This window comes from Eretmochelys imbricata, chromosome 7 (genome assembly GCF_965152235.1).
Source record: "Eretmochelys imbricata isolate rEreImb1 chromosome 7, rEreImb1.hap1, whole genome shotgun sequence".
Lineage (NCBI taxonomy): Eukaryota > Metazoa > Chordata > Testudines > Cheloniidae > Eretmochelys > Eretmochelys imbricata.
The window spans coordinates 41,809,541-41,825,648 of NC_135578.1; the positions used below are offsets into that span (position 1 = coordinate 41,809,541).

At 44.2% G+C, this 16,108-nt stretch overlaps 1 protein-coding gene across 3 annotated transcripts in view; it reads right to left on the bottom strand.

Annotated features, from left to right (window-relative positions):
- The window catches only part of IPPK (inositol-pentakisphosphate 2-kinase), a 113,107-nt gene extending 98,416 nt beyond the window's left edge, over positions 1-14,691 (bottom strand). For 2 of the 3 annotated variants that reach the window (XM_077823088.1, XM_077823084.1), the window contains exon 1: positions 14,456-14,691. In XM_077823088.1, the coding sequence (XP_077679214.1) occupies positions 14,456-14,536 (81 nt within the window). In that variant the 5' untranslated portion in view covers positions 14,537-14,691. The remainder of the gene's footprint in view (positions 1-14,455) is intronic. The other variant, XM_077823085.1, reaches the window with a different exon arrangement.
- Positions 14,692-16,108: the final 1,417 nt, after the last annotated feature.

Genomic DNA, 16,108 nt, shown 5'->3' on the forward strand with positions numbered 1-16,108 from the left:
ACCAGTGTAAAGAATCCATTTAGTTTCTCTGCAATGGCCTTATCGTCCTTGAGTGCTCCTTTAGCACCTCGATTGTCCAGTGGCCTCACTGGTTGTTTAGCACATTTCCTGCTTCTCATGTACTTAAAAAGAAAACTGCTATTACTTTTTGAGTCTTTGGCTAACTGTTCCTCAAATTCTTTTTTGGCCTTCCTAATTGTATTTTTACACTTCATTTGTCAGTGTTTATACTCCTTTCTATTTTCTTCACTAAGATTTAACTTCTACTTTTTAAAGGATGCCTGTTTTCCTCTCACTGCTTCTTTTACTTTGTTGTTTAGTTACGGTGGCTCTTTTTTGGTTCTCTTACTATGTTTTTTAATTTGGGGTATAAATTTAAGTTGAGCCTTTAGTATCTTTAAAAAGTTTCCCTGCAGCTTGCAGAGATTTCACTTTGGGCACTGTACCTTTTAATTTCTGTTTAACTAACCTCCTCATTTTTGTATAGTTCCCCTTTCTGAAATTAAATGTTACAGTGTTGGGCCTCTGTGGTGTTTTTCCTGCCATGGGGATATTAAATTTAAATATATTATGGTAACTATTACCAAGCAGTCCAGCTATATTCACTTCTTGGATCTGATTCTGTGCTCCACTTAAGACTAAATCAAGAATCGCCTCTCCTCTGGTGGGCTCGAAGACCAGCTGCTCTAAGAAGCAACCATTTAAGGTGTCAAGAAACTTTATCTGTGCATCGCATCCCATCCTGAGGTGACATGTAACCAGTCAATATGGGGATAACTAAAATACCCCATTATTATTATTGAGTTTATTTTAATAGCCTCTCTAATCTCCCTGTGCATTTCACAGTCTTTATCACCAACCTGGTCAGGTGGTCGGTAATATATCCCTACTGCTATATTCTGATTATTAGAGCACGGAATTTTTATCCATGGGGATTCTATGATACAGTTTGATTCATTTACGATTTTTATTTCATTTAATTCTATGCTCTCTTTCACATATAATGCCACTCCCTGACCAGCACGACCCGTTCTGTCCTTCCGATATATTTTGTATCCTGGTATTGTTGTGTCCCATTGATTATCCTCATTCCACCACGTTTCTGTGATGCCTATTATATCAATATCCTCATTTAATACGAGGCATTCTAGTTCACCCATTTTATTATTTAGACATTAAAAACTTGTCTCCTTTTAGCTGTCTGCCATTACACGATGTAACTGAATGGGACTATTTTTTATTTGACTGTTTCTGATCAGACCCTGCCTGTATTTTATCCATCCTCTCGTCCTCACTAGGATATAGAGATTCTCTATTAATAGATCCTCCCCCCAAGAGATGTCCGAACCATGTGCTCCTCTTCACCTGTCATCTTTCCCCCAGCCCTTAGTTTAAAAACTCCAACTATGGCATGCAGTTCCTTGTAGAAGTGGCAGTCTGCAGCTTAGCACCAGATCTACTGTTGCACTCCCTGGCCTTGTGGTATCCCAGGTGAAGTTCCCTCGCTTTCACATGCCACTGTTGCTAATCCCCGTCATATTCCTTTAGCTGCATCCTGCATCCAATCGCCTCATAAAAGTCCACATTTCTACAGCTGGTTTGTGACTGTGCTCTCATAGGCTCTTCTCCTCACAGGCCTAGGAGATCCAATACTTCCTAGGCAACTGTCCAAATGACCAGGCAGGAGCGTGTCCACTGCAGGGGTCGGCAACTTGCAGCTCGAGTCACATGCGGCAATTTGGCTGCCCCTTTGCAGGCAGCCATTTTTTGAGGGGGTGTGTCAAGGTTCCTTCCCCACTCTTAACTCTAGGGTACAGATGTGGGGACCTGCATGAAAGACCCCCTAAGCTTATTTTTACCAGCTTTGGTTAAAACTTCCCCAAGGTACAAACTTTGCCTTGTCCTTGAACCGTATGCTGCCACCACCAAGCATGTTAAACAAAAAACAGGGAAAGAGCCCACTTGGAGACATCTTCCCCCAAAATATCCCCCCCAAGCCCTACACCCCCTTTCCTGGGGAAGGCTTGATAAAAATCCTCACCAATTTGTACAGGTGAACACAGACCCAAATCCTTGGACCATAAGGACAATGAAAAATCAATCAGGTTCTTAAAAGAAGAATTTTAATTAAAGAAAAAGGTAAGAGAATCACCTCTGTAAAATCAGGATGGTAAATACTTTACAGGGTAATCAGATTCAAAACACAGAGAATCCCTCTAGGCAAAACCTTAAGTTACAAAAAGACACAAAAACAGGAATATACATTCCATTCAGCACAGCGTATTTTACCAGCCATTAAACAAAAGGAAATCTAATGCATTTCTAGCTAGCTTACTTACTAACTTTACAGAAGTTCTGAGTCTGCATTCCTGACCTGTTCCCAGCAAAAGCATCACACAGACAAACCCTTTGTTCCCCCTACCCTCCAGCTTTGAAAGTATCTTGTCTCCTCATTGGTCATTTTGATCAGGTGCCAGCAAGGTTATCTTAGCTTCTTAACCATGTACTGGTGAAAGGGTTGTGCCTCTGGCCAGGAAGGATTTTATAGCACTGTATACAGAAAGGTGGTTACCCTTCCCTTTATTTTTTTGACAGGGTGCAAGGTGCAGGCTCTGGCCAGGAGGTGCTTACCCAGGTGCAGCAGGGCTCTGGCCCCACACAGCTCCCAGAAGAAGCTGGCTGCTGGCACATTTCTGTGTGCCCCTTGGGGACAGGGGGGCAGCGGGTCTCTGTGCTGCCAGTGTCCGCAAACACAGCCCCTGCAACTCCCATTGGTAAGAACCTCCTGGCCAGAGCCTGCACCTTGCACCCCCTTCCCAGGTTAGAACCCACTCCTGCACCCAAAGTCCCTCCCAGACCCCGCACCCCCTCCTGCACCCCAATCCGCTGCACCAACCCCAGAGCCCCCTCCTGTTTATATTCAAATGGCAGAAGTCACATTAAAAGTATTGGTGAGCAGTAATAACTTTAACATATTCAATTATTATTAGTTGATAAATTCTAACTCTACAAGTATGTAAGGGAGCAGTAGGACTGCTCAGAGCTCCGGTACGAAACTGCAGAAAAACCTGAGTGTCTCTGGATTAAGTTTAGAAGTGTGAGCAACAAGAGTGATGTAGTGGTGGGAGTCTGCTATAGACCACCGGACCAGGGGGATGAGGTAGATGAGGCTTTCTTCCGGCAGCTCGCAGAAGCTACTAGATTGCACGCCCTGGTTCTCATGGGTGACTTTAATTTTCCTGATATCTGCTGGGAGAGCAATACAGCGGTGCATAGACAATCCAGGAAGTTTTTGGAAAGCGTAGGGGACAATTTCCTGGTGCAAGTGCTAGAGGAGCCAACTGGGGGGGGAGCTTTTCTTGACCTGCTGCTCACAAACCGGGAAGAATTAGTGGGGGAAGCAAAAGTGGATGGGAATCTGGGAGGCAGTGACCATGAGTTGGTCGAGTTCAGGATCCTGACACAGGGAAGAAAGGTAAGCAGCAGGATACGGACCCTGGACTTCAGGAAAGCAGACTTCGACTCCCTCAGGGAACAGATGGGTAGGATCCCCTGGGGGACTAACATGAAGGGGAAAGGAGTCCAGGAGAGCTGGCTGTATTTCAAGGAATCCCTGTTGAGGTTACAGGGACAAACCATCCCGATGTGTCGAAAGAATAGTAAATATGGCAGGCGACCAGCTTGGCTCAACAGTGAAATCCTAGCGGATCTTAAACATAAAAAAGAAGCTTACAAGAAGTGGAAGGTTGGACATATGACCAGGGAAGAGTATAAAAATATTGCTCAGGCATGTAGGAATGAAATCAGGAGGGCCAAATCGCACCTGGAGCTGCAGCTAGCAAGAGATGTCAAGAGTAACAAGAAGGGTTTCTTCAAGTATGTTGGCAACAAGAAGAAAGCCAAGGAAAGTGTGGGCCCCTTAATAAATGAGGGAGGCAACCTAGTGACAGAGGATGTGGAAAAAGCTAATGTACTCAATGCTTTTTTTGCCTCTGTCTTCATGAACAAGGTCAGCTCCCAGACTGCTGCGCTGGGCATCACAACATGGGGAATAGATGGCCAGCCCTCTGTGGAGAAAGAGGTGGTTAGGGTCTATTTAGAAAAGCTGGACGTGCACAAGTCCATGGGGCCGGACGAGTTGCATCCGAGAGTGCTAAAGGAATTGGCAGCTGTGATTGCAGAGCCATTGACCATTATCTTTGAAAACTCGTGGCGAACGGGAAAGTCCCGGATGACTGGAAAAAGGTTAATGTAGTGCCAATCTTTAAAAAAGGGAAGAAGGAGGATCCTGGGAACTACAGGCCAGCCAGCCTCACTTCAGTGCCTGGAAAAATCATGGAGCAGGTCCTCAAAGAATCAATCCTGAAGCACTTGCATGAGAGGAAAGTGATCAGGAACAGTCAGCATGGATTCACCAAGGGAAGGTCATGCCTGACTAATCTAATCGCCTTTTATGATGAGATTACTGGTTCTGTGGATGAAGGGAAAGCAGTGGATGTATTGTTTCTTGACTTTAGCAAAGCTTTCAACACGGTCTCCCACAGTATTCTTGTCAGCAAGTTAAAGAAGTATGGGTTGGATGAATGCACTATAAAGGTGGGCAGAAAGTTGGCTAGATTGTCCGGCTCAACAGGTAGTGATCAATGGCTCCATGTCTAGTTGGCAGCCGGTGTCAAGTGGAGTGCCCCAGGGGTCGGTCCTGGGGCCGGTTTTGTTCAATATCTTCATAAGTGATCTGGAGGATGGTGTGGATTGCACTCTCAGCAAATTTGCGGATGATACTAAACTGGGAGGAGTGGTAGATACGCTGGAGGGCAGGGATAGGATACAGAGGGACCTAGACAAATTGGAGGATTGAGCCAAAAGAAATCGGATGAGGTTCAATAAGGATAAGTGCAGGGTCCTGCACTTAGGACGGAAGAATCCAATGCACAGCTACAGACTAGGGACCGAATGGCTAGGCAGCAGTTCTTCGGAAAAGGACCTAGGGGTGACAGTGGACGAGAAGCTGGATATGAGTCAGCAGTGTGCCCTTGTTGCCAAGAAGGCCAATGGCATTTTGGGATGTATAAGTAGGGGCATAGCGAGCAGATCGAGGGACGTGATCGTCCCCCTCTATTCGACATTGGTGAGGCCTCATCTGGAGTACTGTGTCCAGTTTTGGGCCCCACACTACAAGAAGGAAGGGACCCCAGAAGGTCATCTAGTCCAACCCCCTGCTCGAAGCAGGACCAATTCCCAGTTAAATCATCCCAGCCAGGGCTTTGTCAAGCCTGACCTTAGAAACCTCTAAGGAAGGAGATTCTACCACCTCCCTAGGTAACGCATTCCAGGGTTTCACCACCCTCATAGTGAAAAAGCTTTTCCTAATATCCAACCTAAACCTCCCGCACTGCAACTTGAGACCATTACTCCTTGTCCTGTCCTCTTCTACCACTGAGAATAGTCTAGAACCATCCTCTCTGGAACCACCTCTCAGGTAGTTGAAAGCAGCTATCAAATCCCCTCTCATTCTTCTTTTCTGCAGACTAAACAATCCCAGCTCCCTCAGCCTCTCCTCATAAGTCATGTGTTCCAGACCCCTAATCATTTTTGTTGCCCTTTGCTGGACTCTCTCCAAGTTATCCACATCCTTCTTGTAGTGTGGGGCCCAAAACTGGACACAGTACTCCAGATGAGGCCTCACCAATGTCGAATAGAGGGGGACAATCACGTCCCTCGATCTGCTCGCTATGCCCCTACTTATACATCCCAAAATGCCATTGGCCTTCTTGGCAACAAGGGCACACTGCTGACTCATATCCAGCTTCTCGTCCACTGTCACCCCTAGGTCCTTTTCCGCAGAACTGCTGCCTAGCCATTCGGCCCCTAGTCTGTAGCGGTGCATTGGATTCTTCCGTCCTAAGTGCAGGACCCTGCACTTATCCTTATTGAACCTCATCTGATTTCTTTTGGCTCAATCCTCCAATTTGTCTAGGTCCTTCTGTATCCTATCCCTCCCCTCCAGCGTATCTACCACTCCTCCCAGTTTAGTATCATCCGCAAATTTGCTGAGAGTGCAATCCACACCATCCTCCAGATCATTTATGAAGATATTGAACAAAACCGGCCCCAGGACCGACCCCTGGGGCACTCCACTTGACACCGGCTGCCAACTAGACATGGAGCCATTGATCACTACCCGTTGAGCCCGACAATCTAGCCAGCTTTCTACCCACCTTATAGTGCATTCATCCAGCCCATACTTCCTTAGATTGCTGACAAGAATACTGTGGGAGACCGTGTCAAAAGCTTTGCTAAAGTCAAGAAACAATACATCCACTGCTTTCCCTTCATCCACAGAACCAGTAATCTCATCATAAAAGGCAATTAGATTAGTCAGGCATGACCTTCCCTTGGTGAATCCATGCTGGCTGTTCCTGATCACTTTCCTCTCATGCAAGTGCTTCAGGATTGATTCTTTGAGGACCTGCTCCATGATTTTTCCAGGGACTGAGGTGAGGCTGACTGGCCTGTAGTGCCCAGGATCCTCCTGGGAATATTTTGGTCAAAGACAAAATATTTTGGTCAAAGACAAAATTAAAAAAATGGCTCTTCTTTGAAAGATTGCCAACCCCTAATCTAGTGCATAGAGCCTGCCTGGTCAGTTGCACATAGCAAGGGTGAGCTGCTAGGTTTGCTTGCTAAAGTGGGCAATCAGGAAAAAAAGCACATCAAAAACGACACAGAAGGTTCTGAGGGAGGGAGGTAGCAGCTTCCGGTCTCTGTGACCCCTGACTAATGCTGTTTAAAATTGTGATAACTGCTGGAAGACTGTTAGGGTCAGCATATGCCATATAGTATTTACACTCACACTGTGAGCCTGAGTGGGTTGACCGTGACTTTATGCTACTTAGCGAGGGTAGTTTTACTGCATCACTGTAACAGGGCACTTACATCACAGTGAAATTGAGTGTAGATACATGCACACACAGATGAAGCAAGGCAACTCACATCAGCCTAACTATGTAGTACAGACTAGGCCTCAGTACACATGTAGTCACAGGAGCCCGAGATTACTTCACACAGCTCCTTCAGCAAGGAAAAAAAAATGCTCAACTTACAGTCTGACATGAATTATCCTATTTTTTTGAAGTATTGATACTAAAGTAATATTCATAAGATTTAGAAGTCATTTCACTTATGAAATGAGCTGTATACATTTTCAAAGATTTGCGGTTCACTTTATGTTTTTCTTTTCATAAGAAATCTCAGTCTTTCACTCATCTTTGAAAACTCCAAACTGCCATGAAGCAAGAGCTTTATAGATTTTTGAAAGAATAACCAAATAAAAGCAGCTAAACTGCCTCTCCCCGAAAAAAAAAAAAAAAAAAAGAAAAAGGAAAGACAGAGACAGCATTCACTGCACATTTTATTAAATAGCCAACTGGCAAAGCAAAAACAATAGCCTTGTAGCACGGCATCCCTAAGATCTAGTTCCTTTCTCAAATACACTCAGTGCAAAGCGCTGTAATGCACTGAAAAACAAAACAGCAACCAGAAGAAATACGAGACCATAAGCCGATAAGGAGACAACAGGTTTTCAAAATTCAAGATATTAATAAATAGGACACTTTTGCACAAGTGCACAGGGATGAACAGGATAGGATTGGAAAATCTTCCTGGGTTATGTCTTATAAAATGGTAAATTAAAGATCTTAAAAGGCACACAGAGGAAACAAATCTATTCTTCTGAATGTAGAATCTACATCACACTCCATTCAAAAGAATAAACATAGCTGTAGTTATTTCATAGTAGTCTCTCAAAAAAGAGACGTTAATATGTATTTAGTTATTGAATCTGCTGTTAACCTGTAGGCAACAATACTATACATTTATAACTTCATCTTAACTGTTTAGCAAACAAGTTTCAGCAACCTACAAAGCACACCAACTTCATATTATTTCATTATTAAACACATCTGAAAAATCTTAAGTGCCCTTGTACCATTAGCTGTTGAAATGCTAAGTCTATAAATGCTTTTAACAGTTTACAAAGGAAGACTATTCTGGTTTGAAATCATGGCAGCTACTTCAATGAGCATCAGAGTAATCAGTCATTTAGACTTTAGTCATAACATTACTAGTTTTTGTGCAAGTCTTATAACAAGCTAACAAGTTCAGACCAGAAACCTTTAAGAAATGGTTATCATACCCACCGGTGGTATTTTCTCCTCGAAAGCAGGGGTTCTCAGGGATACACGTACTCTGGGAGTACGCGGAGATCTTCCAGGATGTAGGTACATCAACGCATCTAGATATTTGCCTAGTTTTACAACAGGCTACATAAAAAGCACTAGTGAAGTCAGTACAAACTAAAACGCCATACAGACAATGACTTGTTTATACTGTTCTATAAACTGTACACTGAAATGTAAGGACAATATTTATATTCCAATCGATTTATTTTATAATTCTACAGTAAAATGAGAAAGCAAGCAGTTTTTCCAGTAATAGTGTGCTGTGATATGTCTGTATTTTTATGTCTGATTTTGAAAGTAAGTAGTTTTTAAATTAGGTGAAGCTTGGGTGACACAAGACAAAGTCCCCTGAAAGGGATACAGTAGTCTGGAAAGATTGAGAACCACTGCTCTAAAGCGCTTTTGGAATAGCATGTATGCAACCTGAGCTAATTCTCCCATTCTTCCCTTACTGCTAGGACCAAATGTTAGCATACAAACATTTTTCAAACAATTAGTACTAATGATACTGTATTACAACCCCCACCAAACACACAAAACCCTGTAACTTCAACTAACAGCATTACCATGAACAATTAATATTAGTAAAGCATCAATATTGGCTGAAGGAAAAACCAACAAGAGCACCAACCTGCCATAGCCATCGCATTACATTTGTTACCATTTCTCTTAAATCTCAGAATTCCACCTTTACTGACATTACATTCAAAGCCCCGAAGAAAGGCCCCAGGATTTTCAAGCCAACAGAAAAATGCCTAATAGCATCTGCTATTTTATTATTTTGCATTTGTGACAAGTGTTCTAACTCAAACATAAGCAGACTTTGTCCGTCTGAGGGCTTCATTAATGAATGGACATGAACCAGAGGGCTGTTCCAAATTCTCATGAAAATGGAATCACAGATGCCACATAAAGACAAGTTCCAGCATACAATGCTCCACGTTGTAAATTTGCTCTGAACATGATGAAATATTGTATGCCAAGACCTGAAGTCCTAAAGGCATTAAATCCCATTGTTAAATTCTGTGGGTAATGTTTTACTCACACTTGTAGAATGACCAGCTCCACATTATACAGTAAAACAATGGTCTTGGCATAGAGAGTCAGAACCTAGACACTTAGGTTCTTCCTAGCCATACACAATTTAACACCCCAAATGCCACAAAAATCTGCAAATTAAGTTTCTCAGTGAGACAGCAATTAATAAAATAGTATTATTCCCTGTGCTCCAAAAATGGGAAACAGAACTGCAAAGGCTGTATCTAATTCATAAATCACACTAAGCTGTCTAGCTAACTTAGGGCTTGTCTACACTGACAATTTACAGCACTGCAACTTTCTGGCTCAGGGGTGTGAAAAAACACCCCCAAGCGCAGCAAGTTTTAGCGCTGTAAAGCACCAGTGTAGACAGTGCACCAACGCTGGGAGCTACGCCCCTCATGGAGGTGGGGTTTTTTTTTGTTTTGTTGTTGTTGTTGTTGTTGTAAGAGCACTGCGACCACACAAGGCATTTTAAAGCACTGCCACAGCAGCACTTTAGCATTACCAGCTTAGACTAGCCCAAAGATACGGCAAAAAGCCCACTACTCTAAATACATGATCCTGAGGGTAGCACAACCTCCAGTAGCAACGACAGTCCCAGTGAGTATACATTTATTATGAAAGTGACAAAAAGTCCAGTTCACTCAGTAAAGACATTTAACTCCTAAATTAATAAAATATTTTGACGACAGTATTATATATTTCACATAGAAAAAGTAGTCGCATGACAATATTTACATGTAACTCAACACAAGCCCTCAGAGAGCATAAGCATATTTTCCTCTGAAGGGAAAGAGATTTCAAGATAACCATAGAACAAAAAAAACAAAGATTTCCCCACACTGAAGGCAAAGTATTTTTTTTTTTGCATACTATACATCTATCATTGTGGTATCAAAGACACACTGATCAAAACATGTCAGGACTTAAAAATCCTGTTTCTCCCAGATTCCCAAAATAATTACTCCTTTGGTCTATTAAGCCCCACAAAAACATGCTAATAAGAGGAATCCCTCTTTTTCTGGACCACTCCAAATCATCATGTGCCTTGAAACACAAACCAATTGTTTACAATTATATTTTAACGAAACATTAGGTTACTAGAGTATACCTATACACCAAAAAAAAAAAAAAACCACACATGAACAGAAGTCATCAGTTTCAATAAACCAAAGGAAAAACATACATACTGAATTATATACTGAGGGAAAGAAAGGGAATTCATTAGTTCTCTCTTTACAGCAGAAATATAAAACTCTTTATTTCAAGCCCTGTTTGAAATACAGAATACCTAAAGAAGATTGCCTAATTTAGAAAATTGCTCTTTCATTTTTAATGTAGGAATCTCTGCTGGTAAACACTGGTTAAAAATGCAAATCTACACAAAAGATGTGCAGCTCCCTTCTGACAAGTGAGACACCACCCCCACTTGATAGAAGTCCATGGCTCACAAAAAGGAGATCTTTCTCCTATGTAGAAAACCTTTATTACAGCAATTGCTTGCAAATCTCTTTCTCCTGGCTTAACTGGGGGAGTGAGGAAGAAAAACAGGTTTGATAAGGCCCTGTTTACTCTAAAGCTCCAAACCACAGGACAAGTGAACTGATGGGATAGCACCAGTGTGGATATCAATGGTGCAAGGCACCCACACTAACCCTGCTCTTTCTGATGAAATGTTTCTCGACATCCACATTTGTGTTGCACCGTGTAGTTGCAGTTGCATTGCCTTCTAGGTACATATTCCACAGTTCACAGCACAATGCTCTGAACCAGTAGCTTATGGGAAATTTCCAAGGACCACCAGGAAAGATACTAGATGGACTACCTAAGGAGTGACTGGTGAAACGTGAGACAGTAATAAAGCGACTATTCACACTGAAGGGCCTTCTATACCTTCAATTCCTACCTGCACTGGCACTGCACAGGAGAGGACCATAGTGTGATTACGCTTGCCTTAAGCAAGTCTAATCCAAACAGTGCAAGCATGCACACACCAGTAGAAGCAATCTTGCTTATGAATGAGTGATGTGTCACAAGTATTCTAGGGCAGGGGTGGCCAACCTGAGCCTGAGAAGGAGCCAGGATTTACCAATGTACATTGCCAAAGAGCCACAGTAATATATCAGCAGCCCCCCCCATCAGCTCCCCCTCTCCTCCCACCTGCCGGCAGCGCCGCAGATCAGCACCTCCCCGCTCCCTCCCAATCAGCTGTTTCATGGCATGCAGGAAGCTCTGGGGAGAGGAGGGAGGGCATTGCAGGCTCAGGGGAGGGGGCAGGAAGGGGTGGAGTGGGGGCGGGGCCTGTGGCAGAACCAGGGGTTGAGCAGTGAGCACCCCCCGGCACATTGGAAAGTTGGTGCCTGCAGCTCCAGCCCCGGAGTCAGTGACTATACAATGAGACGCATATTAACTTCTGAAGAGCCGCATGTGGCTCCAGAGCCGCAGGTTGGCCACCCTTATTCTAGGGCAACCAATCAATGATTCCAAGCCAGATGTCTCCTGTGCTACATTCAGGTTTCAAAAGTTTAAGAGACAAGGACTTTTTCGCAGCATTTCAGCCTCAAGTTACATATCACATATCACCCACTGTGGAGCAAGAACTGCATTTAAGAATAGATACAATTGTTGCACAATTGAGATACAAGAAAGTGTGACATGCTTGGACTGAACAAAACTTTAGTCACTACTTTGCGTATGCAACTGTTCCATTAGCACACACCTAGGCTGACTGACAGCAGACCATTAGAATGACAATAGCACATATGACTAGTGATTATCAACAACAAAACTAAGCTAGTATTTAAACAGTATTTCATATGTTCTAACTTTTTTAATTAAAATAGTTCATAAGTGACCCACAAACCTAGAAGTATTAAGAAACAAGATTCATTGGCTTGATGCTGTTTGTACCGGAGCAACAACATGCACCCTCCCATTGCACTGCAAACATCGCAAACTTTTTTTGTTGTGTTGAAAAGAGATTTGACAGTTATATGGAATTTAAGGTAGGATTCTACACTTTCTACATGTTTAAAATGCATCATGTCCCTGGAATAAGTAATCCCTTAAGTACAATGGAGCACTGTTTCTGAGATTCCCACCATCCAACTACTGAATGCTGGGTTTGGTATTTTTTAAAATTGCACCTTGAAGAAATGCACATAAAAAAACCATAACATTGTAAGTAAGGAGCAAAACTATATTCAACTCTCTCACAGTAACTTATGAAAATTTTCAACGTAAGGGGTAGAAGAAAGTAGAAAAGTCTCCAAGCTCAAATAAAAATAGGTGCCATAATAGCCTTAGCACATTTTTACACATGGTTCTGAATTCTCCTTAGCTAAATTGATTAATACATTACAAGGGGAAAAGCAATTGCACTGGTCTGAAGTTTAGAACCTGATATATTCAGTCCTGGACCAGTAAAAATATGGATGGAGCAAGTTTTAAGGACTATCAACTCAAACCATAAATGCTTACACAAATGCCTCCTGTCTTTGATCAACTCTGCCTTACCAATAGTAAAAAAGGTTGTTTTAAATCTATGAACAGTATCAGAAGATAAGAGATCTTGGAAAATAACAGTCACTTATATCCATGCTGGAATTAGCATACAAGGCTACAAATGAAATAGCATACAAGGCTACAGAAACCTTGCCAGAACCATATATATACTTGTCTTAAAAGCATGTATAAAGTTGTGATGCCTAATAATTGTAATAAATGAAAATGCACAGCAAAAGAGAAGTGAAGAAGAGTAATAATATCCTGGCAGCAGTAAAATGACTGCACACCTTTTTAATCCAATACAGAATACACATAGGTATTTATAAAATTTTCTAGTACATTCATCACCAGCATCTGAGCATATAAGGTTAATGAATTTGGTCTCAAAATTCCCCAATGAGGTATGGATTTATTCCCTTTTTACAGATGGAAAATGGAGGCACAGAGATTAAATGACATGTCTGTATTCACAGAGGAAGTCTATGACAGAGTCAAAAGCAGAACCCAAATCTCCTTAATCCCAGTTCATTGTCTTAGCCACAAATTCACTCTCTCTCTCTAGTGCGGTGGGGGGGAAGGATGGGGGTGGGGGGAGGACAGGGGAAGATATTACTAGTGTTCCTCCTTCATCCCTTAAAATGTTTTTCCACATCTTTATTCCTTCTCCTCCCTCCCTCACCCACAGTGTAAGGTAACAAACTTTCCCTGGTGCTTTTCCCACATCTCCCCTCAAAAACATAGTAAATGACTACTCATCAGGTCCTTTTCCCCTTAAAAAGGGGTGCAGACTTTAAGGAAGGCAGCAGGTTTAAATGCCAGGTAAACAATCTGTGCTAGCCCCTTCCATAGTTGTGGCAGTTTCACTCCATACCACACCCCACCCGGGGGGAAGAAAACCAGGAAATGGAATCCTAGATACATTATTAGAATGGAAAACTACCTGTATAGGAAATGAGAAAAAGCACCAGGCAAAGTCTCCTTCCCTTCCAGCTGGGGAGGGGAGGTTGTGTGCAGAAGAATTTGGAATATTTTAAAAGCATAAATGAGAACAAAGGAATAAATCAGTTTTCAAAAGTAATCCTAGCTCTCTACATTTGTGAGAGAAAGAGAGGCAGCAGGGGAGACTTGACCTAGGATTTCATCCCACAGCTCCCCTTCCCAGATAAGTGTATTGGGAAGGGATGCAATTTCCCTGTAGTCACCCCTTCCACACAAACCTCCGCCTCCCACTACGGAAAAGGGTAAAATTCCCTGAAGCCCCCAACTCTTGCTGCCTCTCTCCAGGTGAAGGTGCGGAGAGTAGTTTCCCTAGGACTTTACTCCCCCCGCCATCCTGCATCTCTCTCAATGGGGAACGTTACCCCCACAAACACCCTCGTAAGCGCCACTGCTCAGCTCCACACGGGGCGGCAGGCCGTGGGACTTCCCTGGAGCTCACCCCGGCTTCCCCGCCCTCTGAGCAGGAATCCCTTTAAACAGTGGGGGCCATGGCCTCTGACCTGTGCCCTCCGACCCCTGGCCCGTCGGAGGGGCTCGGAGCAGCTCCTGCGCAGCAGCGACAGCGAAGCGGCCCAAGCCGCCACCCCCGGCGGCCGTTACCAGCCCCGCGCGGAACGCGAGCCGGGGCCCGGCGCCCCGCGCGGAGGAAGGGTTCCGGCTCCCCGTACCTGGCTGTGGGAGACGACGAGGCTCTTGTTCCCTTCCCCGTGGTATTTCCATTCATTCTCATCCATCTTCTCTGCGTCCATCCCCCGCCCGGGCTGCCCCCCGACTCGGTCCCCGTCGGGCGACGGCAGGTCTCCGTCCCGCTGCCGCCGGCCCCGTGGGTCTTCTGCGCGAACGCTCACGAATCAGCCATCTGGTGTTCACGCTCTCCCACAGCCCCCGCAGGCAGCCCGGTTCCCGCAGGAAGTCCCGCCCTCCGCCGGCGAGGTTACGGGGTGGCCGGAGCTCACGCAACCCGAGGCTGAGCCGGCCGCCCAGAGGCTCGTGATTGGCGGGCAGCCATCTTGGGTTTGGTCAGCCCCGCCAGCCGCCATCTTTGATTGGGGCAGGGGCTGGGCTTGCGGAACGAAGTCCTTCCACCTTCACGGAGGGCAGGGAGGGGGTTCGATAGATAGGACTGGTCTGTTTTGTCCGCCATCTTTAGTGGGGGCAGAGGCGGGCGCCTATTTGTCATCCCTCGTGAGTCTGGGGATGGGGTTCAGAACATGGGCATGGGCATGGGCAAGTGAGCGGGGGCGGGGAGGCTCTGGGGAACGCCTTAACACAGCCCCCCCCCAGCTCGGACTGTCCGAGCAGAATGGGCACTTCCTGGGTGACGTGGGGAGGAGGGGGTCAGTCCATGGGAGCCCATATTCTCAAGGGTATGGAGCTCCCTACAGGTCTAGGAGGGGCGCGTTGTCCGGGCTACCCCACACCCCCGAGGGTGATCTCCTCTGGATCACAGTGTAAAGGGATGGACACATTTTGCAAGGTGCTGCATAAGCTTCGAAGTGGGCTCCTCTGCACTTCCGTTTGTTCAATGAGTCACAAAGAACATTGACTGGTCTTAATTGGAGCAAGGACTACGGCTGTGTAATATTAAATGTACCACCCTGAAGCGCAGTGTAGGAAAGAAAAGGAGTACTTGTGGCACCTTAGAGACTAACCAATTTATTTGAGCATGAGCTTTCGTGAGCTCCAGCATCCGATGAAGTGAGCTGTAGCTCACGAAAGCTTATGCTCAAATAAATTGGTTAGTCTCTAAGGGGCCACTAGTACTCCTTTTCTTTTTGCAAATACAGACTAACACGGCTGCTACCCTGAAACCAGTGTAGGAAAGGCTACTCCTAACGTGTGAGCTGTCGTTATTCCTACTGTGGTGAAACACAGCTCTGTCACGGTAAAGCTTTCTAGTGTTATCACTCACGAATTAAAAAAAAAAAATCACAAGTCAGGATCTCAAAAAACTATGATTGGTTTTAAAAACATATTTTAAAAAATAATGTTGGAGTTCTTTTTATTGCCTTCTGCTTTTTGAGCCTTCAGAGTGCACTGTAGCCATATTTTCAAGTTTTTCTCCACATAAGGGCCAAAAAATATGTTTTTTGAAAAAGAAAGCTGATTTTCTCACAAATCACTTTTCAAGAGGAACTGAATATCCTATATAGGAAGCTCACATTATTACTGGTCCAGAAGATTTCTTGCCGATAGTGTTTGTGTTTGACAAGGAGTCTGTCCCTATCCATGTTTTCACCCCTGAAAAGCCAGCCGGGGACCCATATTACACACATCACTATGAGAAATCAAATATCTTAGGAGTAGCATGGTATCTCTTT